The sequence below is a fragment of the Homalodisca vitripennis genome, chromosome 4 (assembly GCF_021130785.1).
Source record: "Homalodisca vitripennis isolate AUS2020 chromosome 4, UT_GWSS_2.1, whole genome shotgun sequence".
In the NCBI taxonomy this organism is placed as follows: domain Eukaryota; kingdom Metazoa; phylum Arthropoda; class Insecta; order Hemiptera; family Cicadellidae; genus Homalodisca; species Homalodisca vitripennis.
The window spans coordinates 62,918,359-62,942,377 of NC_060210.1; the positions used below are offsets into that span (position 1 = coordinate 62,918,359).

Genomic DNA, 24,019 nt, shown 5'->3' on the forward strand with positions numbered 1-24,019 from the left:
GGTTTGTGGCATTTTGTTTCAGTTCAAGGCTGTCATTAAAAATTGTCTTCTTACCCCCGACGGGCCGTCTCCCAAAGGTGACGTTCGATCACCATGTACACTTGTAGCACACTAGTATCAAAAGTAGCTTACTATTGATAGTAACGGTATGCCAAATTTGGCTGTAATATCATTTGATGTTTAAAAGTTATACAATTTCGTCCGAAGACTTAATCGTCCCTGTATAGTTGCAGTATTCAACAAAAAGTTAAATCTCGAAAACTGTATAAATCAGCTAAATTCATTTTAATTCATTCAGCTTTAAACTTGCTCATGGCATTGAAGTAAAAACTTTACTTTCTTTTTAAACTCATCAATAATCATCATCGTATTCCATATTCCAGCTAATTTATAAGCTATTGTAATTTTAAAAATATGGCATACCTACCATTGTTTAACCAATACCTGAATCCACTAGCAGAAATACGAATAGTCTTCCATTTATTGATTTTTAAGGTAGTAAATACTCCCATATCAGAAGCACGTGAAGAAACATGCAAGTAAATAAATAAAGTAAAGGAAAAGTAAAGAAGATTTATTAAATCAAGATCATGGGCCTACACAGAATTCTATATTACTTTAACAAAGATTACAAACATTTCAAACACTTTACATTATAGTTTAATAGTTTCAAATCTGTTAACTCTATTTTACAAACTTAATCACTGTAAGGCAAATTAATTTGAAATTACATATGTCTAATCGTTAAGAACAATTTTAATAATTGTACTTTATTTACTTTTGTGAACTGTTTTATGGAGATAGGCTTGTTTGGCAAAATATCTTACGAAATACAAAAAGTTATTTATATTATGATTTTTAATTTAGTAATATTTACAGAACGATAGATTTGGTAAATTTTGTATTTCCTTGATGATAATATTGGTAATATTATTAATAACTAAATCATTAATAACAGTAATTTTTATTCAATTTATTTATAAATAATTAAATAGTTCCAATTATAAATTTGTTGTTGCACTAAATTAAATGTTCAAGATTAATTTATTTACAATCAAAATATTCTTATGTATATACATTTCTACTAACAGCATTTTCAAACACATTCAAAAAATAATGTGTAGAAACCCACCAGTTTTTAAACAACATTTTTGTACACCCAAAATTAGCGGAACACAATAAGTACACTAAACAAGAAAACGTCATAACAGTCGGATCTCGTCCTTGCAACACACCCAGATGTTTGGTATGTATCATGTGCTCTACTTCAAAACCATTTACAAGCCGTTCTACACAAAAACCTTGCAGAATATTTAAAGACTCGTCCTGTGAATCCAAAAAATTATTTATCAAATCCAATGGAAGACTTGTCCTAAATATTATATTGGCTCTACAATAAAGTGTTTAAGAACAAGGATGGCAGAGAGCAGGTATGCATATAAACATATAAAGAGTGTATTAGCAAACAACACTGTGTCCAAATTTGAGCAATCAACTCAGCAGTACCAGTAGGTATACAATGGTACTCATGTGACATTAGGTAATCGTACTCATGTGACAATAGGTATACAATCGTACTCATGTGACAATAGGTATACAATGGTACTCATTGTGACAATAGGTATACAATTGTACTCGTGTGACAATAGGTATACAATGGTACTCGTGCGACAATAGGTATACAATCATACTCATGTGACAATAGGTATACAATCGTACTCATGTGACAATAGGTATACAATGGTACTCATTGTGACAATAGGTATACAATTGTACTCATGTGACAATAGGTATACAATCGTACTCGTGCGACAATAGGTATACAATCGTACTAATGTACACTAAATACTTACATAAATAAAACATTGTTCTTTAAAATTGCATCGTATGTGTTATCGCTAAAATAAATGTCCACGCTATCTTTACAAAAAAACTTTTTCTTCAGAACAACGCTTTGTCTATATATATATAAGTGGAGTGAATAAAACTGGAGAGAATGTTCTTCCTCAACAAGTTGATCGAGTAAATCCTTGGTTTTTATGCGAACATAAAGGATTACATTTAGTAGAAATACTAGCAAGAGACAAATACAATTGACTGCTGTTGTGAGTACTGTTTTGCTTACGTGTTATTTGACACTTTTGGTCTCGTCACCGAAGAAATGTACCTGTGTCCACTTCCTATGTCCTTCCTTTGTGAGACATACTCGTAGATGTGTTCCCGCACAGGTGACTCGTACTTGACGGTGTCTCTGGCGGTATATCTACACCCACAATCTTTGTTGTCGAAACGTTTAAGTTGAAGAGGAAGGAATTGTGTGAGGAACATGGTGTACTGGGTGTGCGAACAATCGTTTTCAACCAGACAAGTTAGATAGTTGCCTTAAAAACCAAGATTGTTCCCCTTAGACAACAGAGATGGAAGGCCCACAGTGATAAACTACTAAAACCTGTCTGTGGTTGTAAATATTCATTACACAAATTCCCACAAAAACATTTAATCTTTTTTAGAGCTGCCACAGTACCTTTTTCTCTTAATGAATGACAATAAAAGTATACTTCGGTTTAATAAAATCTTCTTTCCACCTTCACATTGTTAAAATATTAAATTTTTGCTTGACCATTACATGATAATATATTTTATAATCTTGTATTCAATTGGCCTAAAGAACCGCTTGCACACCACTACAAACTTAGATTACTCGATTAGATCTCCTGGTCCCACCCTCACTCAGAGCCAGACGTGTGCTGTGTACCGAAGACATCTTTAATGGACGAAGAACGTGTAATTGTACTATACATAGTTTATGTTGCTGTAATAAAGTCTACATTTTCATAAGACTACAATAATATTCTTAAAAATGTAACCCTTTTTGGTCTATTTTAACAAAACTGTGAGACTTTCGAAAAACTAGAATGACAGGTTGTTGACTGTCGTATATTATAATATAGTTTTACAATGCATGATAGTTCATGGAATTGTGAAAGATGATGATAAATCGGGAAGTTAAAAAGAGTAGTCTTGTTATGAGTCGACCCAGGCGGTTAAGAACCTCAAACTCGAAATAAGTGTAATATCTGTTGAACCTGGCATCAACTTGTCCAGTTCACACTCACTTACACGGGGATGAATGCCGGCCTTGTACACCGGGAATGTCAAGTACTCATAGTTGGCCGAGTGCCCCCACGAAAAATAGGAATAATTTGGAAGTCAGAACGGGTTGACTTGGCACACCTCCAGGACGATAGATTCCGGGGCGCGTTTTTATGTTGTGACAACATTTCACTTGCTGTATAGATGATCACGAGTGTCTCAACATGTATCGTTTAGCCGCTAGCGGTAATGTTTTTTTATTGAAGAAATGTAATATCTAGAACTAGTAACGCTACAGATACCAAACTTCGCACATAGGTTACGATATGTAAGAGGAAAACTCGATAAATAATTGTACAGTATAATATCAAAAACTTTACAAGATACTAACTAGTTTACAATTTTATTAACAATTCCAACTGTACTTTGTTCAATGATATCTGTCAACGCATAAGCGGGCACAACCACTTGTAAAGGTACGCTTGCATAAGCCAACATGTCACAACAGCTGATGCCTCTCAACTGTAACATGTTTGTTGCTCGGTTTGTACGAGAGGGCCTTGCAAGTGGCTGTGCTCGCTTATGCGTTGACGGATTTCGTTGAACAAAGTATAATTAGAATTTTTATAAAATTGTAAAATAGTAAGTGTCTTGTAAAGTTTTTGAAATTATACTGTTTTTTGTTTTGTTATTTGACTTTTAAAATGTTTTAACAGTTGCCATTGTGTTAATATTGAAGCAAACAGCACAATATTTTTTTAGTTTTCCTCTGACATATCGTAACCTATGTGTAAAGTTTGATATCTGTAGCGTAGCTAGTTTTATAGATTATATTTTTAATTAAAATATTTAAAAATTGTGGCTAGCGGCTAAACAATACATTTCTCGACCTATGTTTATAGGACATTTTTGTTCGGAATCATGACTATAAGCCACAGTGGTTTGTGACAACCCCTTTTGAGAACACCCTGTATATATACAGAGGGAGGAAAAGGAGCGAAGCTCTGCAAATCTTTCCCTTGTTCGACCTTTCGCTATTTAATGATCAGAAAATATGAAACTATGTTTTAATTCTAGTTTTATTGGGCCAAAGCGTAAGATTGACACAAGTATAGCAGATTAATATTTTGTTGTACAAAATGCATTCCAAACAATGTGACTCGAGATACTGGAAACAAAGGAAAATGCGTTTAATCTAATATTTCTCCTCAAAGTAAAGGAAAAAACTCGAATTAATAATTTGAAATCGTAGGACAAAAGGTATTTGGAAGGAAGGAAGTAGCTCATGTTGTCCCATAATTGTAAGGTAAATATATAATACTGTTATGTGCTTTCAAAGTCTAAAACTGTCAACAGACAAATAAATAACATAACTGATGAAAGTCAACACATAACACTTGTGTACTTCGTACTGTACACTCGTCTATAATCCTGATTTTTACAATACATCGTATAAAGTCAAAGGTTGAAAAATACAACATTGCAGAGCACATAGACACGCACGTTCTCACAAACAAAATACAGTATTGAATTTTAGGATACTATATATTTCGAGGGCATGGAGTACATAGTATGTACTGTCACAAATTTGATTTTTGTTTCTCTTAGCGTAACTGTGTACGTAATCAATAAATGGGCTATATGGAGCTGTACGTCTGAATATGGCACGAAGTGAATCTCTTGAAAAGGCCAATGTAACACAGAAACCTGGTCCAAATCAGTTCCGCTTGTAGTGCCTTAACTTGATAATTTATTTTTTAACCTCTTATGTATATATAGACTACACAATTTTTCTGAGAATGATTTTATTGAAGAATTTACAAACAAACTAACATTAATTTCTAACAGTACCGTTTTAATTGGAGATATTAATTTAAATACATTAGAAAATACACAAAGTGTTCAAAGTTATTTAAGTATGTTAAGTAGTAACGGCTTTGCACAGCTTATTGATGGTCCTACTAGAATCACTGCTAATTCACAAACGTGTATAGACCATATTTTTTGTCAGACACCGTGATTTAACAATTTTTAAAAGTGCCATTTTTGATGTTGATCTCACTGACCATTGTATGTTAGGTTTAGCAATTACAGTTCCTAGTAATCAACATGTAAATAGCATAGTGGTTAGTCATGATTTTAGTATTATTGATTATGATGAAGTTGTATTAAAATTGAGTGATATAAGCTGGGATAGTTGTTTTATAACTGAAAATGTTAATGTATGTTTTAATGATTTTTTAAATATTTTATGCGATACTATTAATAGTTGTAAAAAAATTAGGGGTACAAAAAGTAAACTTGAGAAAGCAAAGAAAATTAGCCCCTGGATTAACACAAAATTACTAAATAAGCTAAATAAGAAAACAAAGTTATATAGAATTTATAAAACCAGGCCATATGATACGAATTTTTGTTCTTTCTATAAAAAATTTTGTTTAAATCTACAAAATGAAATTAGCACAACAAAAAATAGTTATTATCGTAAAAAAATTAATGAAGCTAATGGAGATACATCACTTCAGTGGAAAATTGTAAATAGTTTAAGTGGAACCATATCTAGAGGATCAGTTGAAAAAGTAGAACTGGATAGCGGGGAAATTTTATCAGATCCACAAGTTGTAGCGGACATAGTAAATCAATACTTCATTGAAGTTCAGTCTAATCAATCCGTTAATGTAGATAATAATTTTCTTTTACAGCAAAGGTTATCATCTTTTTTCATACTTCCCACTAACGAAAATGAAGTTTCAGAAATTATTAAACAATTAAAAAATAAAAAATCAGCAGGTTTTGATAATATTAATACATTTTTAATTAAGCGCATTTCTCATGTAATATCTCCTGTTGTAACTAAAATAATAAATTTAAGTTTTTCAACTGGTGTTTTTCCTCGCAATCTAAAGTCAAGCGTAGTTGTTCCAATATATAAGAAAAATAAATCAATTAAGTCACATGATCTTCGCCCTATTAGTCTTGCTTTCTGTGTTTTCAAAAATATTTGAGAATATAATGAAGATTAGGTTAATAAATTATTTAAATAATATAGGTTATTGTATTAGTCAATTTGGTTTTCGTAAAGGTAAATCTACTGAAGATGCTCTTGTAAACTTTACAACTATGATTTATTCTAGCTTAAATCAAGGGAAAAAATCAACTGGTCTGTTTATTGATTTTAAAAAGGCGTTTGACTTAGTTGACCATGAGATTTTGCTATTGAAATTGGAGGCGGCGGGAGTACGGGGCGTAGCCTTGAGTTGGTTCCGTGGTTTCATCACGGGCAGGGAGCAGCGGGTACGTGTCTGTCAGTCCGTCAGTGCACCACTTCCGGTTTCATCTGGGGTACCGCAGGGAAGTGTAATCTCATCTACACTTTTCCTTATTTTTATACATAAATGATTTGTTAGAAATAAATTTTAATGGGAAGGTTAGTGCTTTTGCTGACGATATTGCTTTGTTATATTCAAATAAAAATGTGCACGTGCTAAAAAATCAAATTTTAGAAGATTTATTAATATTAAAAAATTGGTGTACATTAAATAAAATGCAGGTAAATGTTGAAAAAACACAGTATGTAAATTTTAACTTTAATGATTTTATTTTTGACCAAGACCTTATGTATCATGCTTTAAATTGTGGAGAAATTGACTGTAATTGTAAGATAATTAAAAAAGAAGACCATTTTAAATACTTAGGAGTAATTTTTGACAAGAAATTAACATGGGAAAATCACATTACAACTTTAAAAACCAAACTTAATTCAACAATCAGAAAGTTTTATTTTTTAAAGAATTTTTGCGATCAAGATTTGTTAAGAACTTTATATTTCGCTCTGGTTAATTCAAGAATAGAATACGGTATTATTTGCTGGGGGGGAACATATAAGTACTTGATAGAGAAGTTAAGAGTAGTTCAGAACCATTTTATGAGAATTATTTTGTACAAACAGAGGAGAGACAGTTCTTTCCCACTTTTTTGTCGACTTAAAATATTGCCTTTGCAGAATTTATTTATCTTTAAGGTATTAAGGGCTTTTTATCTCAGAAGTGGCAATTTGGGAACTACTGATCTAACATATGAGACCAGAAGTATAGAAAATCGAATTTTCCGAATTCCTAAAGTAAATAAGTCTGCATTTAAACATTCTTTTTCCTATGTTGGTCCCAAGTTTTTTAATAGATTGCCATACGAAATAAAGTTAGCAAACAATATAAATTCTTTCAGTTTTAAGCTAAAGACATTTTTACTATCTTTTGAAGAGTGTAATTGGTTTTATGATTAATTTCAAATTCAAAATTAGCACTGATTTACAGTAACTTTAATTTAAATAAAATAAAATGAGTATGTTTATGTTCTTAATAAAAATGATTTTCAATCAGTGTACTGTATATTTGCCGGGTTTTTATTTTTATTTTTACTTGTTACTGTGGAAGCAAAATTTTCTTTGTTTTATATTGTAAGCCATTTGTTATCTAGTGAGTAAGGTATAGAAGTGTATTGATAAGCCAGATACTAGTGTTAAGACACAGATGCCATAGAGAGCGACTCGGCTGTTGAAAACACATTAAGAAACTGGACTCTGACACAAACAGTGTATTTTATTTTGTTATGTTTATACTGGTCACAATACTTGTAAAAGTGGCCAGTTAATTCCAGGATGTTCATTTTTTCAATATTAACTTTGTTGTTTGTGGAAGGAATAAAATCATTTATTCATTTATTCACTTGCTTGCGTAACGGAAAACTGCTGTTAGACGAAGTCAGGCGTTGATTTATATTGTAAGCAAGTTAATTATATCAGTGAGATATTCTTGTCCCTTGCCATCACTTAGACAGTAATGTTTACGCTATTCATATAATAGTACAGATATCATTGCACTTCACCAAGGGATTAACAATATCTCAGTACGAGGGATTAGCTTAATTGGATGAAGATAACACCTCAAAATGATTCAAACTCGTTCTTTGAGTTCATCACATTTTGTATATATAATATTTATTATGTATGCTGTGCTGCTTACGTAGCACATCGCTAGGATAGTACGTATCTTTATTACAATGAAAATCCATGTCATTTTAATACTACACTCAGGAGAGTTCACTTGTACACCTAGTTTTCCTAAACTATACATATTGGTTTTATAATTTTACAGCACTGATCTTCGTTAGCCCGACCAAGGTTTCTTTAATGTATTGTGATTACGTTACTTTATATATTGAACAATTCGTGTTTCTGGTGCACAAGAAGTAACTGATAGTTGGTTGTTTGTTGCAGGATGGTTTTGGATCCCAAAAGCGGTGGCAGCCATAACGACTACGGGAGTATTTCCGCTGAAGGGGAAGCGACCGGCGGGCCATCGGCAGGCGCAGCGCCCGTGTCGGTGTCCGGGCCGGCCGGCGCAGCCATGACACAGAGTGACCTGTATCAACGGCAGGTAATACCAGTAAGAATTATGGATATTGTAGGTTAATTACTTGTCAGGGGATGAATAGAAACTGACCTAAACTTGGTGATACAACTTGATACTGTTCAAGTTTTTTTTTAAGCATGTTTAATTCAACAGGTAGTTCTATCATTGACGGGGGTAAATCAAATCGATCCAAACTTCGTTTACCGTAACAAAATAATCAAGGGAATTATTTTAATTTCAGATATAATAAAGTTCTTGAACTTGTAAAACAATTGTTACAATTAAATGTTGTTAAGGCACTATTTCTAGTAAGTGAACTTAAGAGACAAGATTAGCAGCAGAATAGTCATCATAATTTCTAGCTGTTTCCACAGTTTATTTTTATCGTTGATTTTAAAGTTACGCCCATTTAATAACTTAATACGAAGTGATTACTGGCGAAGTGAATAAAACAAATAAATAGCCTGAGGAACTACTATAAAAACATTTTATTGGTACAAGTGAATAAACAACTGCTCTTACTAGGCAGTTACTACTGCACCTGCACCGTAGTAATTACTCTACTTATGGAGACTCCTAACTCCCTCCCTGATAAACGTTTAATGCTCAATTGCTGGACGAGATGCAACACTCACATCACCTCTTGGATGCAGTGTGGCAAAAGTACTCAATACAGTACCTGGCAAAAACTCAAATGAAGTAAGCCCGAAGTATTTTAAACCCTAACTCTCCGTAACAGTGAAAGTACGAAGTACTCATGTACTATTTCGACTCTTGATGTTAAAAATTCTGTTTACTTTTGTTTAAAGGTTCTTATCAAATCAGTGTAAAAGTAAAGTCTGCTCATTTGGGTAAAAGTTATTTAAACTTTTAAATCTATCGGGTTTTCACAGTACATATCATAACAGTGCTCATACTATATTTAATTTATTCTCTGGGTTTGTCTAAGTTTATTTCAATCACTGAATAAAATACTATATACTATTTAGGACCTTTTTAAATGATTTTTAATGATAATCTTTGAGGTTTAGTTCAGCAAATGTAACTAATTTCTAATGAGGGATTTAGTTGGTTACCTCAAACTTTTTATAGGTTGTGTAGAGCAACGCTTTTAGTTAGAAAACATATAAACTAGCTACCTGTTTTTGCCCGATATTAGTTTATTACATTTTTCATCATCTTTACTGAAACATAGGCCGCAATATACGTTTTCATTTATTACATTAAACATTTTTTTTTAGTTGTATTTTTGATATTTTACGATTTAAACCTGATAGTCTATTTTTTAATAACTTTCACAATAAATCAAAGCTATCTTATACAATTAATCATATATTTACATGTGTGCTTATAAGCACTAAACTTTAAACAAACAAAACAAGTCCGTATATAATGGAACAAATTAAAAGATTAAATCTACAAGCTGTTCAAATAATTAGTTTTTTGTAAATTAATATAATTATTTAGCAAATATTAAACAATTGCTATAAAATCGGAAAGAATTTAATTAACATATTACAATTATGATCCTTATTAAGGTATATTATTCCTGATGGGGTGTTGGAATGGAGATTTTCCTTTATTATTAAAGGTTTCTTGTTACAAAATTAGTTTTAAAAATAGTGATTTATTCAAATAAATTTAAATAATGATATTGGTTTACGAGTATATATCATGCAGAAGATATCCTCATTTTGAAAAATCATGTGAATAGATTAACCTTCTTTTATCCAGAAAAATTATATTGATGCATTAAAACGAAATGCATCTTATTTTAAAACAAAGTGGCAAAAGAAATTGTTGCCGCAACTAAGTACGAGCCATATTGAAAAATGAAAGAAGCACAGGAAACTAAAAAATAAAAACTTCTTGTAGCAATAGAAATACATATCTCCAGTAAGTGTTCATGGATGAAATTAAAAGAAGATATTCATAATGTATGCAACTCACTAAAAAACTATATTTTTCAAAATTTATTTCATTTATTTCTACATAGACAATAATGAGTTAAGTGATGGATCATGTTTGAACTTGGAATTCGTCTGAGCGTCATTGGAGCCTATCACTTAGTAAGTTGACAAAAATTCATTTTTTTTTGTCTGTTGGGAGAATGTAAAAAATATTTTCCCTATAATGTCTACCTGTCTATCTCATCGCAGGACATCACAAGAATGAGATAAACTGTGGGCTTCAAATTTTGCATGCAACCTTTACGAAGTCTGTTACGCGACATGTGGTTAGGCATACTCCAACCTTGTTTGTACATTCAACTATAGTGATACCGTTGTTTCAGCCATTGCTGCCGGACACAGGAGGGTGGGTGACTGGAGCAACTCTGGCACAGCCGCCAGATTACGACGAGGACGACGAAGACAAGATGGATGGGCTCAAGCGCAACACCATCAACTCAAACGGTGTTGTGAGAATAGAGGTCCCCTCACCTCTGCGTGATGAGCCCAGATACCCCAAGGAGAAGATGAAAACTTTTATAGGTGAGTAGAAGTTAGCAAAATTAAAGTCAGTATTCTAAGAAGCTCAAACTAACATATTATGTAACATGGATAATAACATAGTTATAAGTACCAGCCATATATTACTTGTATTACACCATTGTGGCATCACTCGACGTAAATGAGCTATTACTATTTCCATTTACTTCCAAAAGGTGCTTGATGAGCTTTTTCATAATTTCTTTTAGGAGAAATTTCTAGATTTTTTAAATTTTATCCTGACTTATTATTTATATTAACCCTTATGTTTTAGAAAGATTATTTAGGATAAAATTCAGGGGAGTATATCCTTAGTCTTTTTACTGATACAGGAAGTATCCCAAAGTTCCAGTCTGGAACCTATTTTTATTTTGTTTTTAAACGTTATGACATCTTGCAATAATGTAACATCCACCTTTATTAATGATATTACGAATACTAAGAAATCATTATTTAGCTGATATGGGTCATTCATTCCATGTTAAATCAACCAATACTCTGAACCTTGAATGATATCTGGTAAAACAGACAATGTCCCTATTTGAAATAAAGATGGAAAGGTACAGGTACAACAGAGATTAGTTTTAAGCAAATATCAAAGAAATGTATCGCTTATCTAAAGGAAAATTCTCAACTAGTTCATTTTCAAAGGTTTGTAAGCTTACGCCCAAGGACTACATCTTTCCTGGATAAAGTGGAACACATAAAATGTGTGTTTCTGCACATTGCGCCAAAACATAAAAGTAATGATGACTGGAGCAAAAATGCAAAATTTTGTCCTGGATGATAAATATCTTTGAAATCCTATCACACCTTGTGTCTGGAAAAGATAATATACAATCCATCTTCTCAGCACTGTTATATAAATGTGTGCAAGGAATACCTAAGTGGTAGTGAATTAAAAGACTTACCGTTTCATTATTAATAAATTTAATAATGAAATAATAGATGAAGGTACTTACAAGTTATACTGTGAATGACATTTTTTTCAAATAAATTGAAGAGAACATATTTGGTTTTTCAAAAACACTTTTTGGGAGAATTCAAAATATTAAAAACTTAGTCACGTGGTATATCAAATTAAAGAGCATTTCAAATCAAAAAGAATACCACAAATTTGAGTTCTTTAGCTATAATAAGTTTTTAATTATGGTGTTTAGAAAATACTGAAGTATGACTAAAAAACTGCCATTTTGTGGGTTTTTAAAAGCCTGTAACTCAAAACCCCTAAGGCGGAAAAATGTAAAATTTTGCATTTTAACTAGTTTTAGTAGGTACAACTTCCATAAAAATTACCAAAATCTGAGAGGTCAAGGTACAAAACATTTTTCATAGTTTGATTTGAAATTGAATGACCCATAATGGTATGGCTGATGCTCCTGAGAGATAGCCTGAAATAACCACATGTTCCTGAACCTCAGGAAGGCAGTGGTACAGTATTTATGTTTATTCTAAAACTAATTATTTGTACTTTTTATGGGATTGGGGACTTATTTTCTTATGTTATTTCATATGAGAGACCTGTAAATTTGTCTCTATATTTGAGTATACTGATATAATAACTACTCGTAGATGCATTGGTGTTATAAGGACTTTTAACAGTTTAGATTTTTTTCGATTATGACTTTAGTAAGTTTTTACTTTATATGAAAGTAATGTGTTTAGCTGTAACTGTAACATTTTTGCCCTCAGGTTGTTTGAAGTAAGAAAAGTGTTGCATACAAAGACACAAAGGTACTTTTGGTATTCTTATTCTTCTGTCCTGGTATTACTGACCAGTGTGGGGATTGAGGGCTGGGTAGAAACCTCACACAAAACATGTAGAATCAAGAATTTATGTTAAATGAAAGTTTTGCCAGCTGTTTTAAAAACAATAAGTTTGATTTAAATTAGAGTATTAAAAAGTGAATAAATGTTATTCAGTATTAACCTTAATCTGAATTAATGAGGTGAAGAAAAATATTTTAAACTAATATTATATATGGCTTGAAAATAATAAATTATTACTTAATAAAAATAAGACTGAAAGAATTGTTTTTGGGCTTAAAAACACTGAAAATAGATCTGTTAAACTCCTAGGAATAAATCTAGACTGCAAGCTTAGTTGGAATGAACATACAAATCAATTGTGTAAAAAATTGGCTAAAGTTCTTTTCTTATTAAGGAAACTAAAAACATGTACCAGTAGGGAACTTATTTTAAATGCTTACTACTCTTTTTTTCACTGTCACCTATTATACAGTACAACTCTTTGGGGAAACTCCTCTGGGGCTCAACAGGTTTTTATATGGCAAAAGAAGGCGATTAGATGTATAGTGGGAATTGGGGACACTGAATCATGTAGACCGCATTTTATTGATCTGAGTATTCTAACGTTACCCTGTGTGTTCATGTTTCAATCAATTATGTATGTTAAAGACCATTATGCAGAATTTAATTTACGAAGCAGTAAACATGTATATAACACCAGAAATAAAAACCTTATTGATGAAGAATTTGTACGTCTAAGTAAGACAAAAAGTAATTACATACATATTGGCATAAAGCTTTTTAACAAATTACCTCTAAATGTAAAGTCTTTGTCTGTAAATAGTTTTAAATTGGTTCTTAAGAAATGGTTTTTAAAAAAAGCTTTTTATAGTTTAGACGAATTCTACAATGTTTCATTAGATGACATAATATTTTAGGTGTAATATTTATATATCATAATTTATTCTCATATTTTGTAATTTTGTATTATTTGTTGTATTTATTGATTGTTAATTTTATTAATTGTTATGTTTGTTAATTGTTATATTTGTTCATTGTTATATATTGTTAATTGTTATATTTAGATTAAGACTTAGACACATTGACAAACAACAAGCTATCTTACATCAAATTTTCACTGAAGTCAAATGTCTGCTATTTTATTTGTATCATTGTGCTACCATTTAATTGAATAATGTGACAAAGCCTATTGTAACATATGTTATTTAACGGCAATAAACGAATTGAATTGAATAAACGAATTGAATTATAACAGTAACTGATGTAACATATTACTATATCTTGTTATATAGTTCAATTAATCTTGTTACTTGTAACACAAGGATTGATTTAATAGTTTCAGTTGTTCACGAGATTGTAAGATGTGAGGGAACACAAAGTCTGTAACAACCCAGGCTTGCCCATGTTCAGTTGGAGATTAGAACTTTCACAATATTTATGTACACAAAGGCTTGTTTTGTAACTTTCCCAATACATTCCAAGAGAGATTTTATACGAGTTTACAGCAAAGCTTGCATAAAAATGAATCAAAGTTTCTCTTCTTATTTTAGTTAGATAGTGTATACAAAATCCTCCTATTGCAATATCACTCACGCTACCATTTAAGGAAAATTAAGATGATCCTCAAGAGTTCAAAACCACCCCAATTCCAAAGTTTAAATATATCCATGTGATCATCAATATAGAAATATTCACTAACACTCAGCCAAATCCCATGGACTGAAATGCTCCAACATCGAACTCTGTGTTGCCTATATAGAAATCATGCTTCATGCATTATTTTAAATCTGTAGTTTAGTTTGTTCTCGAGATAATGTGCCAACAGACAAACATAAACTAAATTTGTTCAGTCCTATCAGGTTATAATTGTTATGTGTTATTTATTAGCCTACAAATATTTTAAAACTATTTCCAATTACTCAAAAAATCTTGAATAAATTATTGTGACCAACACATTGTATTTTGTATTCCACGTTCTTTCTTTCTCCCTTCCTCCCTGACCACTTCCCCTATTTCTCTTTTCTTTACTTAATCCATTATACATATATCTTCCTTCTTTTAATATATCTGCCCCATTCTCATTGACTTTAATATTTGAGATTCAAATGACTGGTTTGCTGCATCTACTCCTAGCTAAGGCCTTGATGTCTGTGGTTTTATTCCCCTGTAGTTTTTTTGTCAACTTGTACTAATAAGGTACATCTAAAGTGCTAATTACTCAGAGTATAAATCATGCCAATACTATTTATACCTCTTAGGCTAGGCACAGTTTTGTTATTTACATTATTTCTGGACCACTTTACTTTTTAAACTTTTCACATAGTGATCATACAACTCGTATGCCTAAGCTTCTATTAACTAAATGGTGAATACTATAAAAATAACACAATGTTTAATAGATTTTCCTTTCTATATATTTTAAATTATTTGTTTTTTTTTTATTGTTGTCTATCACTTTATGAGATTTAATACTATTTGAGATAACGAAATAAACGTTTGATTGTTGCAGCATTCCTGACATTCTTGCTAAACATGGTTCTGTCGACACTATCACTGGCTCTGGTTCACGAAAGGGTGCCTGATCGCTCGTACCCACCACTGCCTGATACGTTCCTCGACAACGTGCCCACGTTAGATTGGACGCTGGATATCTCTGAAATACTCATTATGATCTCCACCAACGTCACGGTGCTGGTCATCGTCATGCACAAACACAGGTGTGGTACAGTCCAAACATTTTCATTAAAACTGAATGCATATTTTCAATTTATTAGTAATGTCCAACAAATAAATTCTAAATATTCTTGACTTTTCTATGAAAGCAGTGCAAAGTGGTTTTTACACGCGTTGCTACCACTATGAGAAACGAAACAACATTTTTATTATAAATCACACAGTCTTAACCCTTGATCCAGCAGTAATGTTTTCCTCAGATAGCAGGCCATTTTTGAGAGTTTTGTACCCGTACACTTTTGCTATAAACCTATACATTATTTTTCAGGAAAATGTGGAGATAATGATGGTGTAAAAACATTTTGCATAAATCATAAAAAAAACTGCAGTATTTTCTATAAGTGGTGGGACTGCACATGGTAAAGTGTTAAAATATTATATATATATATATATATATATATATATATATATATATATATATATAAACGTAATATACAAGGCATGTTCAGTAAGTACTGTTTCATTCTACTGCACTGTAAACGGTTGTCACAAGTCACACAAGAACATTAGTCATCGATGTTCACTGGCTATAGACTTACACCATTTTAGTTGTTCTACATTATGTTTTCAGTTTTCTCTGAACATTTAAAATGTTTAAGACAATTAGTGATTCCACCGATTGTAAGATTCGTTCTGTAATAAGATTTTTAAACGCAAGGAATGTGGAACCTGCTGAAATTTATTGTTAACTTGGAGATGTTTAAAGGAAAGACATGATGAGTGAAGGGATGGTGAAAAAGTGGGTTAGAATGATCAATGGCGGTCAACTAAATGTGCATGCTGAGAATTGGAGTAAAACCTTTTTCTAGTCACTGTTGGTAAGGGCAATGGATGAAAAAATTACTATCTGACGATTTCCAACAAATTTTACGCACTCTTTTGTACGAAATTGTTATGGATCGCTTAGGTTATCGCAAGCTGTTTTCCCGATGGGTTCCAAAAATGCTCACTGACGTGCACAAAACCAAGAGACTCGGAAGTTCTTTGACTTTTCTCACACAATATAGTGATGATGGTGAGGACTTTTTAAAAAAAATTGTGACAGGTGGTGAAACTTGGGTCCATCATGTCACACCGGAATCCAAACTGCAGTCAATGGAGTGGCGACACTCGCAATCCCCGAAGAAACAAAAATTCAAGACGACAATGTCTGCACAAAAAATCATGTGCATTGTCTTTTGGAATCGGAAAGATGTTTTGTTGATTGATTTTCTCCCAAGAGGGTAAATCATTAATGTGGCAAGGGATTGCGAAACCTTTAAGAAAACTAAGGCGGGCAATTCAAAACAAACAGAAAGGAATGGTCAGTAACAGAATTATGTTGGTCCATGACAATGCTTGGCCTCATACTGCTGGTGACACTTAAACTTTGGTTTGACAATTTCTTTGGAAGCAGTTTGATCACCCGCCCTACAGTTCGGCACCATCTGACTACCACTACTTGTTCCTGCACATGAAACACGAGCTAGGCAACTAATGTTTTGAAACCGACAAAGTGAAAATTGTTATGGAGTCGTGGTTACATTCGTAGGCAGAAACCTTCTACAAAGAGGGTATACACAAATTGATCACCCACTACGACAAGTGTTTAATCAACGGTGGAAACTATGCCGAAAAATAGTTTAAGGTTTGGGCTTTCATGTATAAATCAATTGTGTTGAAAGAAACTGTTTTACTTTTTTTAAGGTACTTACTTTCTGAACACGCCTCATAGAACGGTTTATTTAAATTTAAATTTAAAACAAAAAATTCACAAAACCTCCAGGGTAACTTATGTTTAGAATAAGAAACTAGATTCAATTTAATAATTGATATAATTATCTAAAGGATCAATCTTTGTAATATAAATAATCATGTATATGTTTTTTATAATAATAAATATCATCTGATTTAGAGTCAAGATTCTAGTATGTCATATTGCAGGTATATAGTGTTCAGAAGAGTATTTCTGATTCTCTCATTGCTGTATCTCATGCGGTCCATCACCATGTACGTGACAGTGTTGCCAATGTCCAGCACTACATACATCTGTTCACCCAAGGTACACATCTTGATGATTCAGATTTACTAGCTATAATATAAATAGATGGATCCTTACAGGTTCTTATGACTTGTTATCATAATTCACCCTTTAATTATAGAATAATTTTCTTAGATTATTTGTAATGACTAGAAAAATATTGGTTCTGATTTTTGTTCTACCCTATAATAGTTTGTTAAACTCTGGAATTTTTCAGGTAGATTTTGTATAAAAACAGACCATTGCAAATGTCCTCATGATAGCACTTAAGAAAATTATTAGTATAAATTCTCCAGGCATGACCTCCAGAGCTCAAAATCACTCCCCCCCTGTTCAAAAGTTTATATAGTAGTCCCTCTATAGTTCGGCCCTGCGCCAGTCCGGTGCCATAGGGCAGGGTGTCACAGCCGTCAATTTGTGATCCCAGCTCTTAAAGACAGTGTATTTAACAGCATTGTTTTTCCGTTTTTGAATAGTATACATATAATAGAGGAAGTTTGTGAGATATTTTAGTATTATTGTCTCGTTCATATTTTTTTTTTTTTTTTTCAACAAAATTGAACTTTTTGGAGGCTTTTACCTAAAAAAAGTTTCAAAAGATAGAGTAACATATATGCCATATTCTATTTTTTTTTTTTTTTATTTTATGACTGTTCTTCATCTTAATGGTAAGAATTTACTTTTTGAGGAATAATATATTCTATTATGTAATTTAGAATATATTATTCCAAATGAATGGAAGGAAGCGATAGTCATCCATGTTCATAAGAAAGGTGACAAAAAAGAGTGCACCAACTACAGAGGAATTTCTCTCCTAAACTGTACCTACAAAGTGCTATCAAAGATTTTACAAAAAAGATTAGAGGAGTATACATCCAATATAATAGGTGACCACCAAGCAGGCTTTACTAGAGGTAGATCAACTACTGATCAAATATTCATACTGAAGGAGGCAATTGCCAAATACCATGAATTCAATAAATCCTTTCTATGCCTTTTTATTAAATTCTCCAAAGCATATGACTCGATTAGTAGAAGAAGACTCTGGAACATTATGGAAAAGTATGGAATACCCAAAAAATTAATAAACTTGTCAAAATCATGCATATCAGGATCTAGATGCAAGGTTAAGATAAATGGGGAAATCTCGGAAAACTTTGATGTAAGCACAGGCGTAAGACAGGGGGATGGATTGTCCCCATTGCTATTTAATTTAGCTTTAGAGGAAGCATTACAAGAAGTAAGACAAACAGAAGCTGGAATTACAATAGGGACCAAAATAAATGTTCTTGCATTTTCGGATGATGTTGCAATTATAGCGAAGAGTAAAGAAGAGCTGAAAGTGCTGGTCGCAAAACTCCTAAACCATACACAAAAAGTTGGTTTAAGCATAAATGAAGAGAAAACCAAAATAATGGAGTGTGGGAGAACAACCTAAATAAACAATGAAAATAATATAGAAATAGAAGGGCACAAATTTAAAAAAGTAAACAACTTCACTTATTTGGGAGTAATGCTGACGAATAATAATGAAGAAGACATGGAAATACAACAAAGGATAAATGCAGCACACAGAAGTTTATCAGCATGCCACAAGCTATTAAGCTCTCGACTACTATCACACAAAACCAAACTCTGTATATATAAAACCATTATAAGACCAGTTCTGTTATATGGCTCAGAAAACTGAGTGTTAAGTAAAAAAACAGAAAAACGTTTGATAGTATTTGAGAACAAATTATTGAGAAAAATCTATGGGCCAACCCTTGAAGATGGAGAGTGGAGGATAAAACATAATGTAGAGTTGAGGCAACTATATATGGACCCAGACATAGTGGTCGAGGTGAGAAGTAGGAGAATGAGATGGGCTGGCCATTTACTAAGGAAGGAGGACAACTCCTTAGTCAAGAACGTCCTTGTAAACAATCCGGAGGGCAGAAGACCACCAGGAAGGCCAAAGTTTAGATGGCGAGACCAGATCAGAAGAGACATAAGAAAACTGGGAAGAAGGGAAGAAGAGGCAATGGATAGAGAGATCTGGAGGCAGTGTGTTGGCGAGGCAAAGTACCACCTTGGGTACCAAGAGCCACGGCAGTAAGCAGTAAGTAAGTATTATGTAATTTACATGCATTTTACAATTGAACTCCAGTAATCTGGCTTTTTTACTAATCCAACTCATGTTTGGTCTGAATTGTGTGTTGGATTATTGAGGGACTACTGTATATACAGGGAGGTCCAAAAAGTACTAACATATTTTAACATCAACTTTTGTTCACAAACTTAAAACTATATGGTATATTTTATATATGTACAGATATAAAAACTCAAAAAGTGTTTAGTGTAACTTGGTAAAAACCACCGCCAATATGGCCATCTTTTATGGCTCTCCAGGCGTTAAATCAAACTTAAGCTTATTGCTCCCTTTTCCTGCATAAGGATGATGATTTCTTAAAAAGGAGTTACTTTTTCAGACAAAGCAACTTTTCATATTAATTGTCATGTCAATCGTCATTACTGTACAATTTAGGGTCAGAACCACCACATGGTTTTATTAAAGATGAATGCCACACTCAAAATTTTAGGGCTGTAATGCACAATAGATGTTTGGAGCCATTTTTCTCTGTAGAGAATCCTGTAACAGTACAATTTGTTATGATATGCTGGAACTTTTTGCTTTTCCACAAAATAGACCAAATTGAAACCATGGAAGGCTCAATTTACATCCAGCAGGATGGTGTTCCATCACATTTTCATAACCATGTTCAGCATTTTCTGGATGACAAGTTTCAAGATCGATGAATTGTGGGAGGGGAGGACCGAAACAATTGCCATCAAGGAGTCCAATTGAGAGATATCAGCTGATTGTTGCTCGAGGTTTGTGCAGGCGTACCTTTAATGTGGTGCTCATTTATGCGTTGACGGATTTTGTTGGATAAAGTACCCTTGGAATTGTTATAAGTATTGCAACATAGTTAGCATTTTGTAGATTTTTTTATAACTGATGCAAAACATGTAATACATTTCAACTGACAAAATCTTTATTGCTCCTGGCTTGTGCAATAAAGTTGATGATGATCGTGCTCGATTATGCGTTTTCATTGAAAAAGTAACATTGCAGTTTTTATCAAAATCACAAAAAAATTTGATAACTTGTATATTTTTATAACTATATCGGTTTTTGGTTGTTTGACTTTCAAAACAAGTGCCATTTTGTTAATATTAAAGCAAATCACAACAATATTTTGTTTAAATTTGTTTGATTTATCTATACTCATATGCAAAATTTGGTATATGTATCTAAAAATATTAAATTTTTTAATAAAAAATACAAAATTGTGGCTAGTGGCTAAAATACACATTTCTCAAACTATGTTTTAGGACATTTTTTGTTTGGAATAATGTGTACTATCAGTTACAGAACCTTTTTGTGAACACCCTGTATACAAAGAACGTTATATAGCAGTGTAAGTTACATAACTCCACTTGTGGAAATAATAGTGTTCCCGAAAAAGCCCAAACGAGTTGAAACTTGGTATAAAAATTCATCTTCTAAATATTCCAGTTGGTTGTGTTTGCAATCACTGAATAGTGGCATATTCCATTTGCATACAACCATATAGGGAAAATATATTTATATATAAATTTTAATAAGTAAAAAATTACTTATTTCCAAATTATGCCACTTGAGTCTATTTTCATGTGTGTAAAGTTCATTTTAACACAAGTGGCATCACTAAAATAGTAATTCTGATATAATTTTATTGAAATAAAATTTGGTGATCCCAAAGAAGCAGATGTGTATTGAATCCCATTTTCATTCTATAATAGGGACAAATAAATCCCCTCTATAGAAAAATGTGTTATTTACTGCACTAAATTTAGAGAATGGCATGACTGGAGGTAAGAGTAATCTCACAGCTCAGATTAGAATCTAATTTAAAATCTCCAAACTTTTTGTTTGTCCTCCATTGTGAATTATATATTTCTTAAAAGGTGTGATCAAATGTTTTAGAATTTTAACTGAACATCGTGATATAATCGTGTAAGCAATATTTTTAATCTGAGTGAAGTAGAAAACTTGATGTTAGTTAATACAGTTTCTATAAATGTTTACTTAATTCTCATATAGAGAAATAAATTCTAGTTCTGTCCCTGTTAGTGAATTTTCTTGTAGATCGTTATTGATTTGAATATATACTGTCTTCTGTTGAAGTGATTTTTTTGTAATCAGACAGTTGTAAATGTCTATACTTTTTTTCCGCTATCAGTTAAGCCACATTTCATATCTTCAACATTAAGCCATACACAAAAATTTCTTCATGCAATATAATAAAATAGTCTCTTTAAGGAAATTGTTACCATACAGGATCATTTATCGTGTCAGAGCTCCAGCTCATTCTTCAAATCTCATCAATATTTCATTGAGAAACTCTATATAATACAACTTCATATGTCCTTTACTTCTCACATAGCTTCCTATAATTTTTAGTTCTTCCAAAATTTAAAATCAAATTATTTTTAAAGTGGAAGGAGTGCTAAAGGAAGCTTAGTGGCTTGTGAAGGGCTTGAAAATGATAACCAGTTTTCATTTTCCGGCTAAAACTCTGGAAAATACCATACACTTTTTGTTAATGTAATGCACCATTTTTGTTACTAAAACTCAGTTATTACTTTTAAATCAGAAACTTGCATGGTTTCCTTCTAAACAAAAGAAAAACTTAATAATGTTACAAATTAGGGTATATTTCATGACAATTTTTCTTTTGACACCAACATTGTGAAAAGTTTTTATCCTTCCAAACTTTTGAACACAGAGTATCAAGTTCGGTTTCAGATAAGAGAACATACAACAGCAATAACAATAATTGCATTGCATCTGAAATCTCAGAATTTGTCTTTATTTTTTTGTTTTTATTTTATGATACCAATAAGTAGAATATTGTAAAAGTTTAATATTTAAGAATATGAATATTGCAGGTGAACCACACAAGTGTTGCGATAGTGGCCAAGAGAGTGTTCCAGCTAATATCTGGCATGGGGTTGTCTATCAATGGCAAACATACATATTGTGGTGACTACATCTACAGTGGCCATACCATCATACTCATCATGAGTTACCTCATAATTTCTGAGTGTAAGTGTCAGTGAGTCTTAACCATTTGTTTGGAAACAAACTGCAAATAATTTATTTTTAATTTACTCTTTAAAAGATCCGGGTGACACAAATATGCTGGACAAAATGGACTAACGGTTACTAAATGTGTGTTGAATAATCTTTTTAGTTAAATTTATTTCTAATAAACTACTAAAAGTGTTCCCTGTGCGATCCTGGGACAACAGTTTATGGAAATAGCCCATCTAAATCCAATTTTACGATTAAATACTGATATTTTGGCTATATTTAACACTCACAACAACCAATATTTCAAACTTTTCATTTCATGAGGCCTTTTGATAGCAAGGCCGTCTTTGGCAGACAAGCAGTTAAACATATGTAATTTAATATTAATTTGAGTTTGTAAGATAAAGATAAATGATTATGTGGAATTATACTATGTAATTCTTGAAATGTTAGTTTTGGTACTCTTTGTGAAAGTAATATAGAATTTTGTTTGAGTCCATTTTCGTGATTTAATAATATCTTCTGCATTTACTTGATTTATATATTATGATTTCCATAAATTTTATTATCTTGGTGTGCTGACATTTTTTAATAATTTTTATTTGACTGTCTAATAATGGTTATAAAATAGACGTATAGAGCAACCACAATTGTCTACATAGGCAATAAAAAACAGAAATGATTTCTTTATTTTAGTAAAACATATTAAAATTAGAATCGAATTATAATATTACTGCCAAAATCATCTTGCTTACATACTCTTCGCAGGATGATTATATTGAAAAATTGTGTCATGTCTGTGTTCAGACTCACCCAAGAGGCTGTGGCCACTGCATTGGGCGTCATTTGTGGTGTCAGCAGTGGGTGTGATGTTTGTGTTGGTGGCTCGAGGCCATTACACTGTAGATGTCATCATAGCTTACTGGGTCACCACAAGGGTCTTCTGGATCTACCACACTCTTGCCAACCACTCTATACTCAAGGTGAGGTCTAAGTCAGGTAGTTGTACTTATTGTGGGTTTTTAATCTGGGAAAGTAATTGCTTATACGCTATGTCAACAAAAAAATAAACTGATCAACTTTGTTTGTAAATATTTTTAACACAAATATAAAATTTAAAGTAACACACCTAATCTTAATTTATATTTTATATTGGGTATCGCCTTTATTTGTGAAATTCAACATGGTTTTTATTTTTGGCAAAAAGATATTCAGTTCAGCAATCTAACTGAGCATACACTCAATGGGGCAATTCATCATTAATATGTGAAAATGCTGCAGTTAATTCTTAACTCTTGAATGTTTAACACTTGATTTGAAAGCCTGGCCTTTTACAAATTCTCAGAGAAAAAAATTACATGTTATGTCGCGCCTAGTTCAC

General features: G+C 32.2%; 1 protein-coding gene across 10 annotated transcripts in view; it reads left to right on the plus strand.

Moving 5' to 3' along the window:
• Positions 1 to 24,019, plus strand: part of LOC124359391 (phosphatidylcholine:ceramide cholinephosphotransferase 1-like) — a 216,470-nt gene that overhangs the window by 184,022 nt on the left and 8,429 nt on the right. For all 10 annotated transcript variants that reach the window (XM_046812087.1, XM_046812094.1, XM_046812091.1 and 7 more), the window contains 6 exons: positions 8,369 to 8,528; positions 10,798 to 10,996; positions 15,273 to 15,480; positions 17,420 to 17,537; positions 22,494 to 22,650; positions 23,446 to 23,621. In XM_046812087.1, coding sequence (XP_046668043.1) covers positions 8,369 to 8,528; positions 10,798 to 10,996; positions 15,273 to 15,480; positions 17,420 to 17,537; positions 22,494 to 22,650; positions 23,446 to 23,621 — 1,018 coding nt within the window. The remainder of the gene's footprint in view (positions 1 to 8,368; positions 8,529 to 10,797; positions 10,997 to 15,272; positions 15,481 to 17,419; positions 17,538 to 22,493; positions 22,651 to 23,445; positions 23,622 to 24,019) is intronic.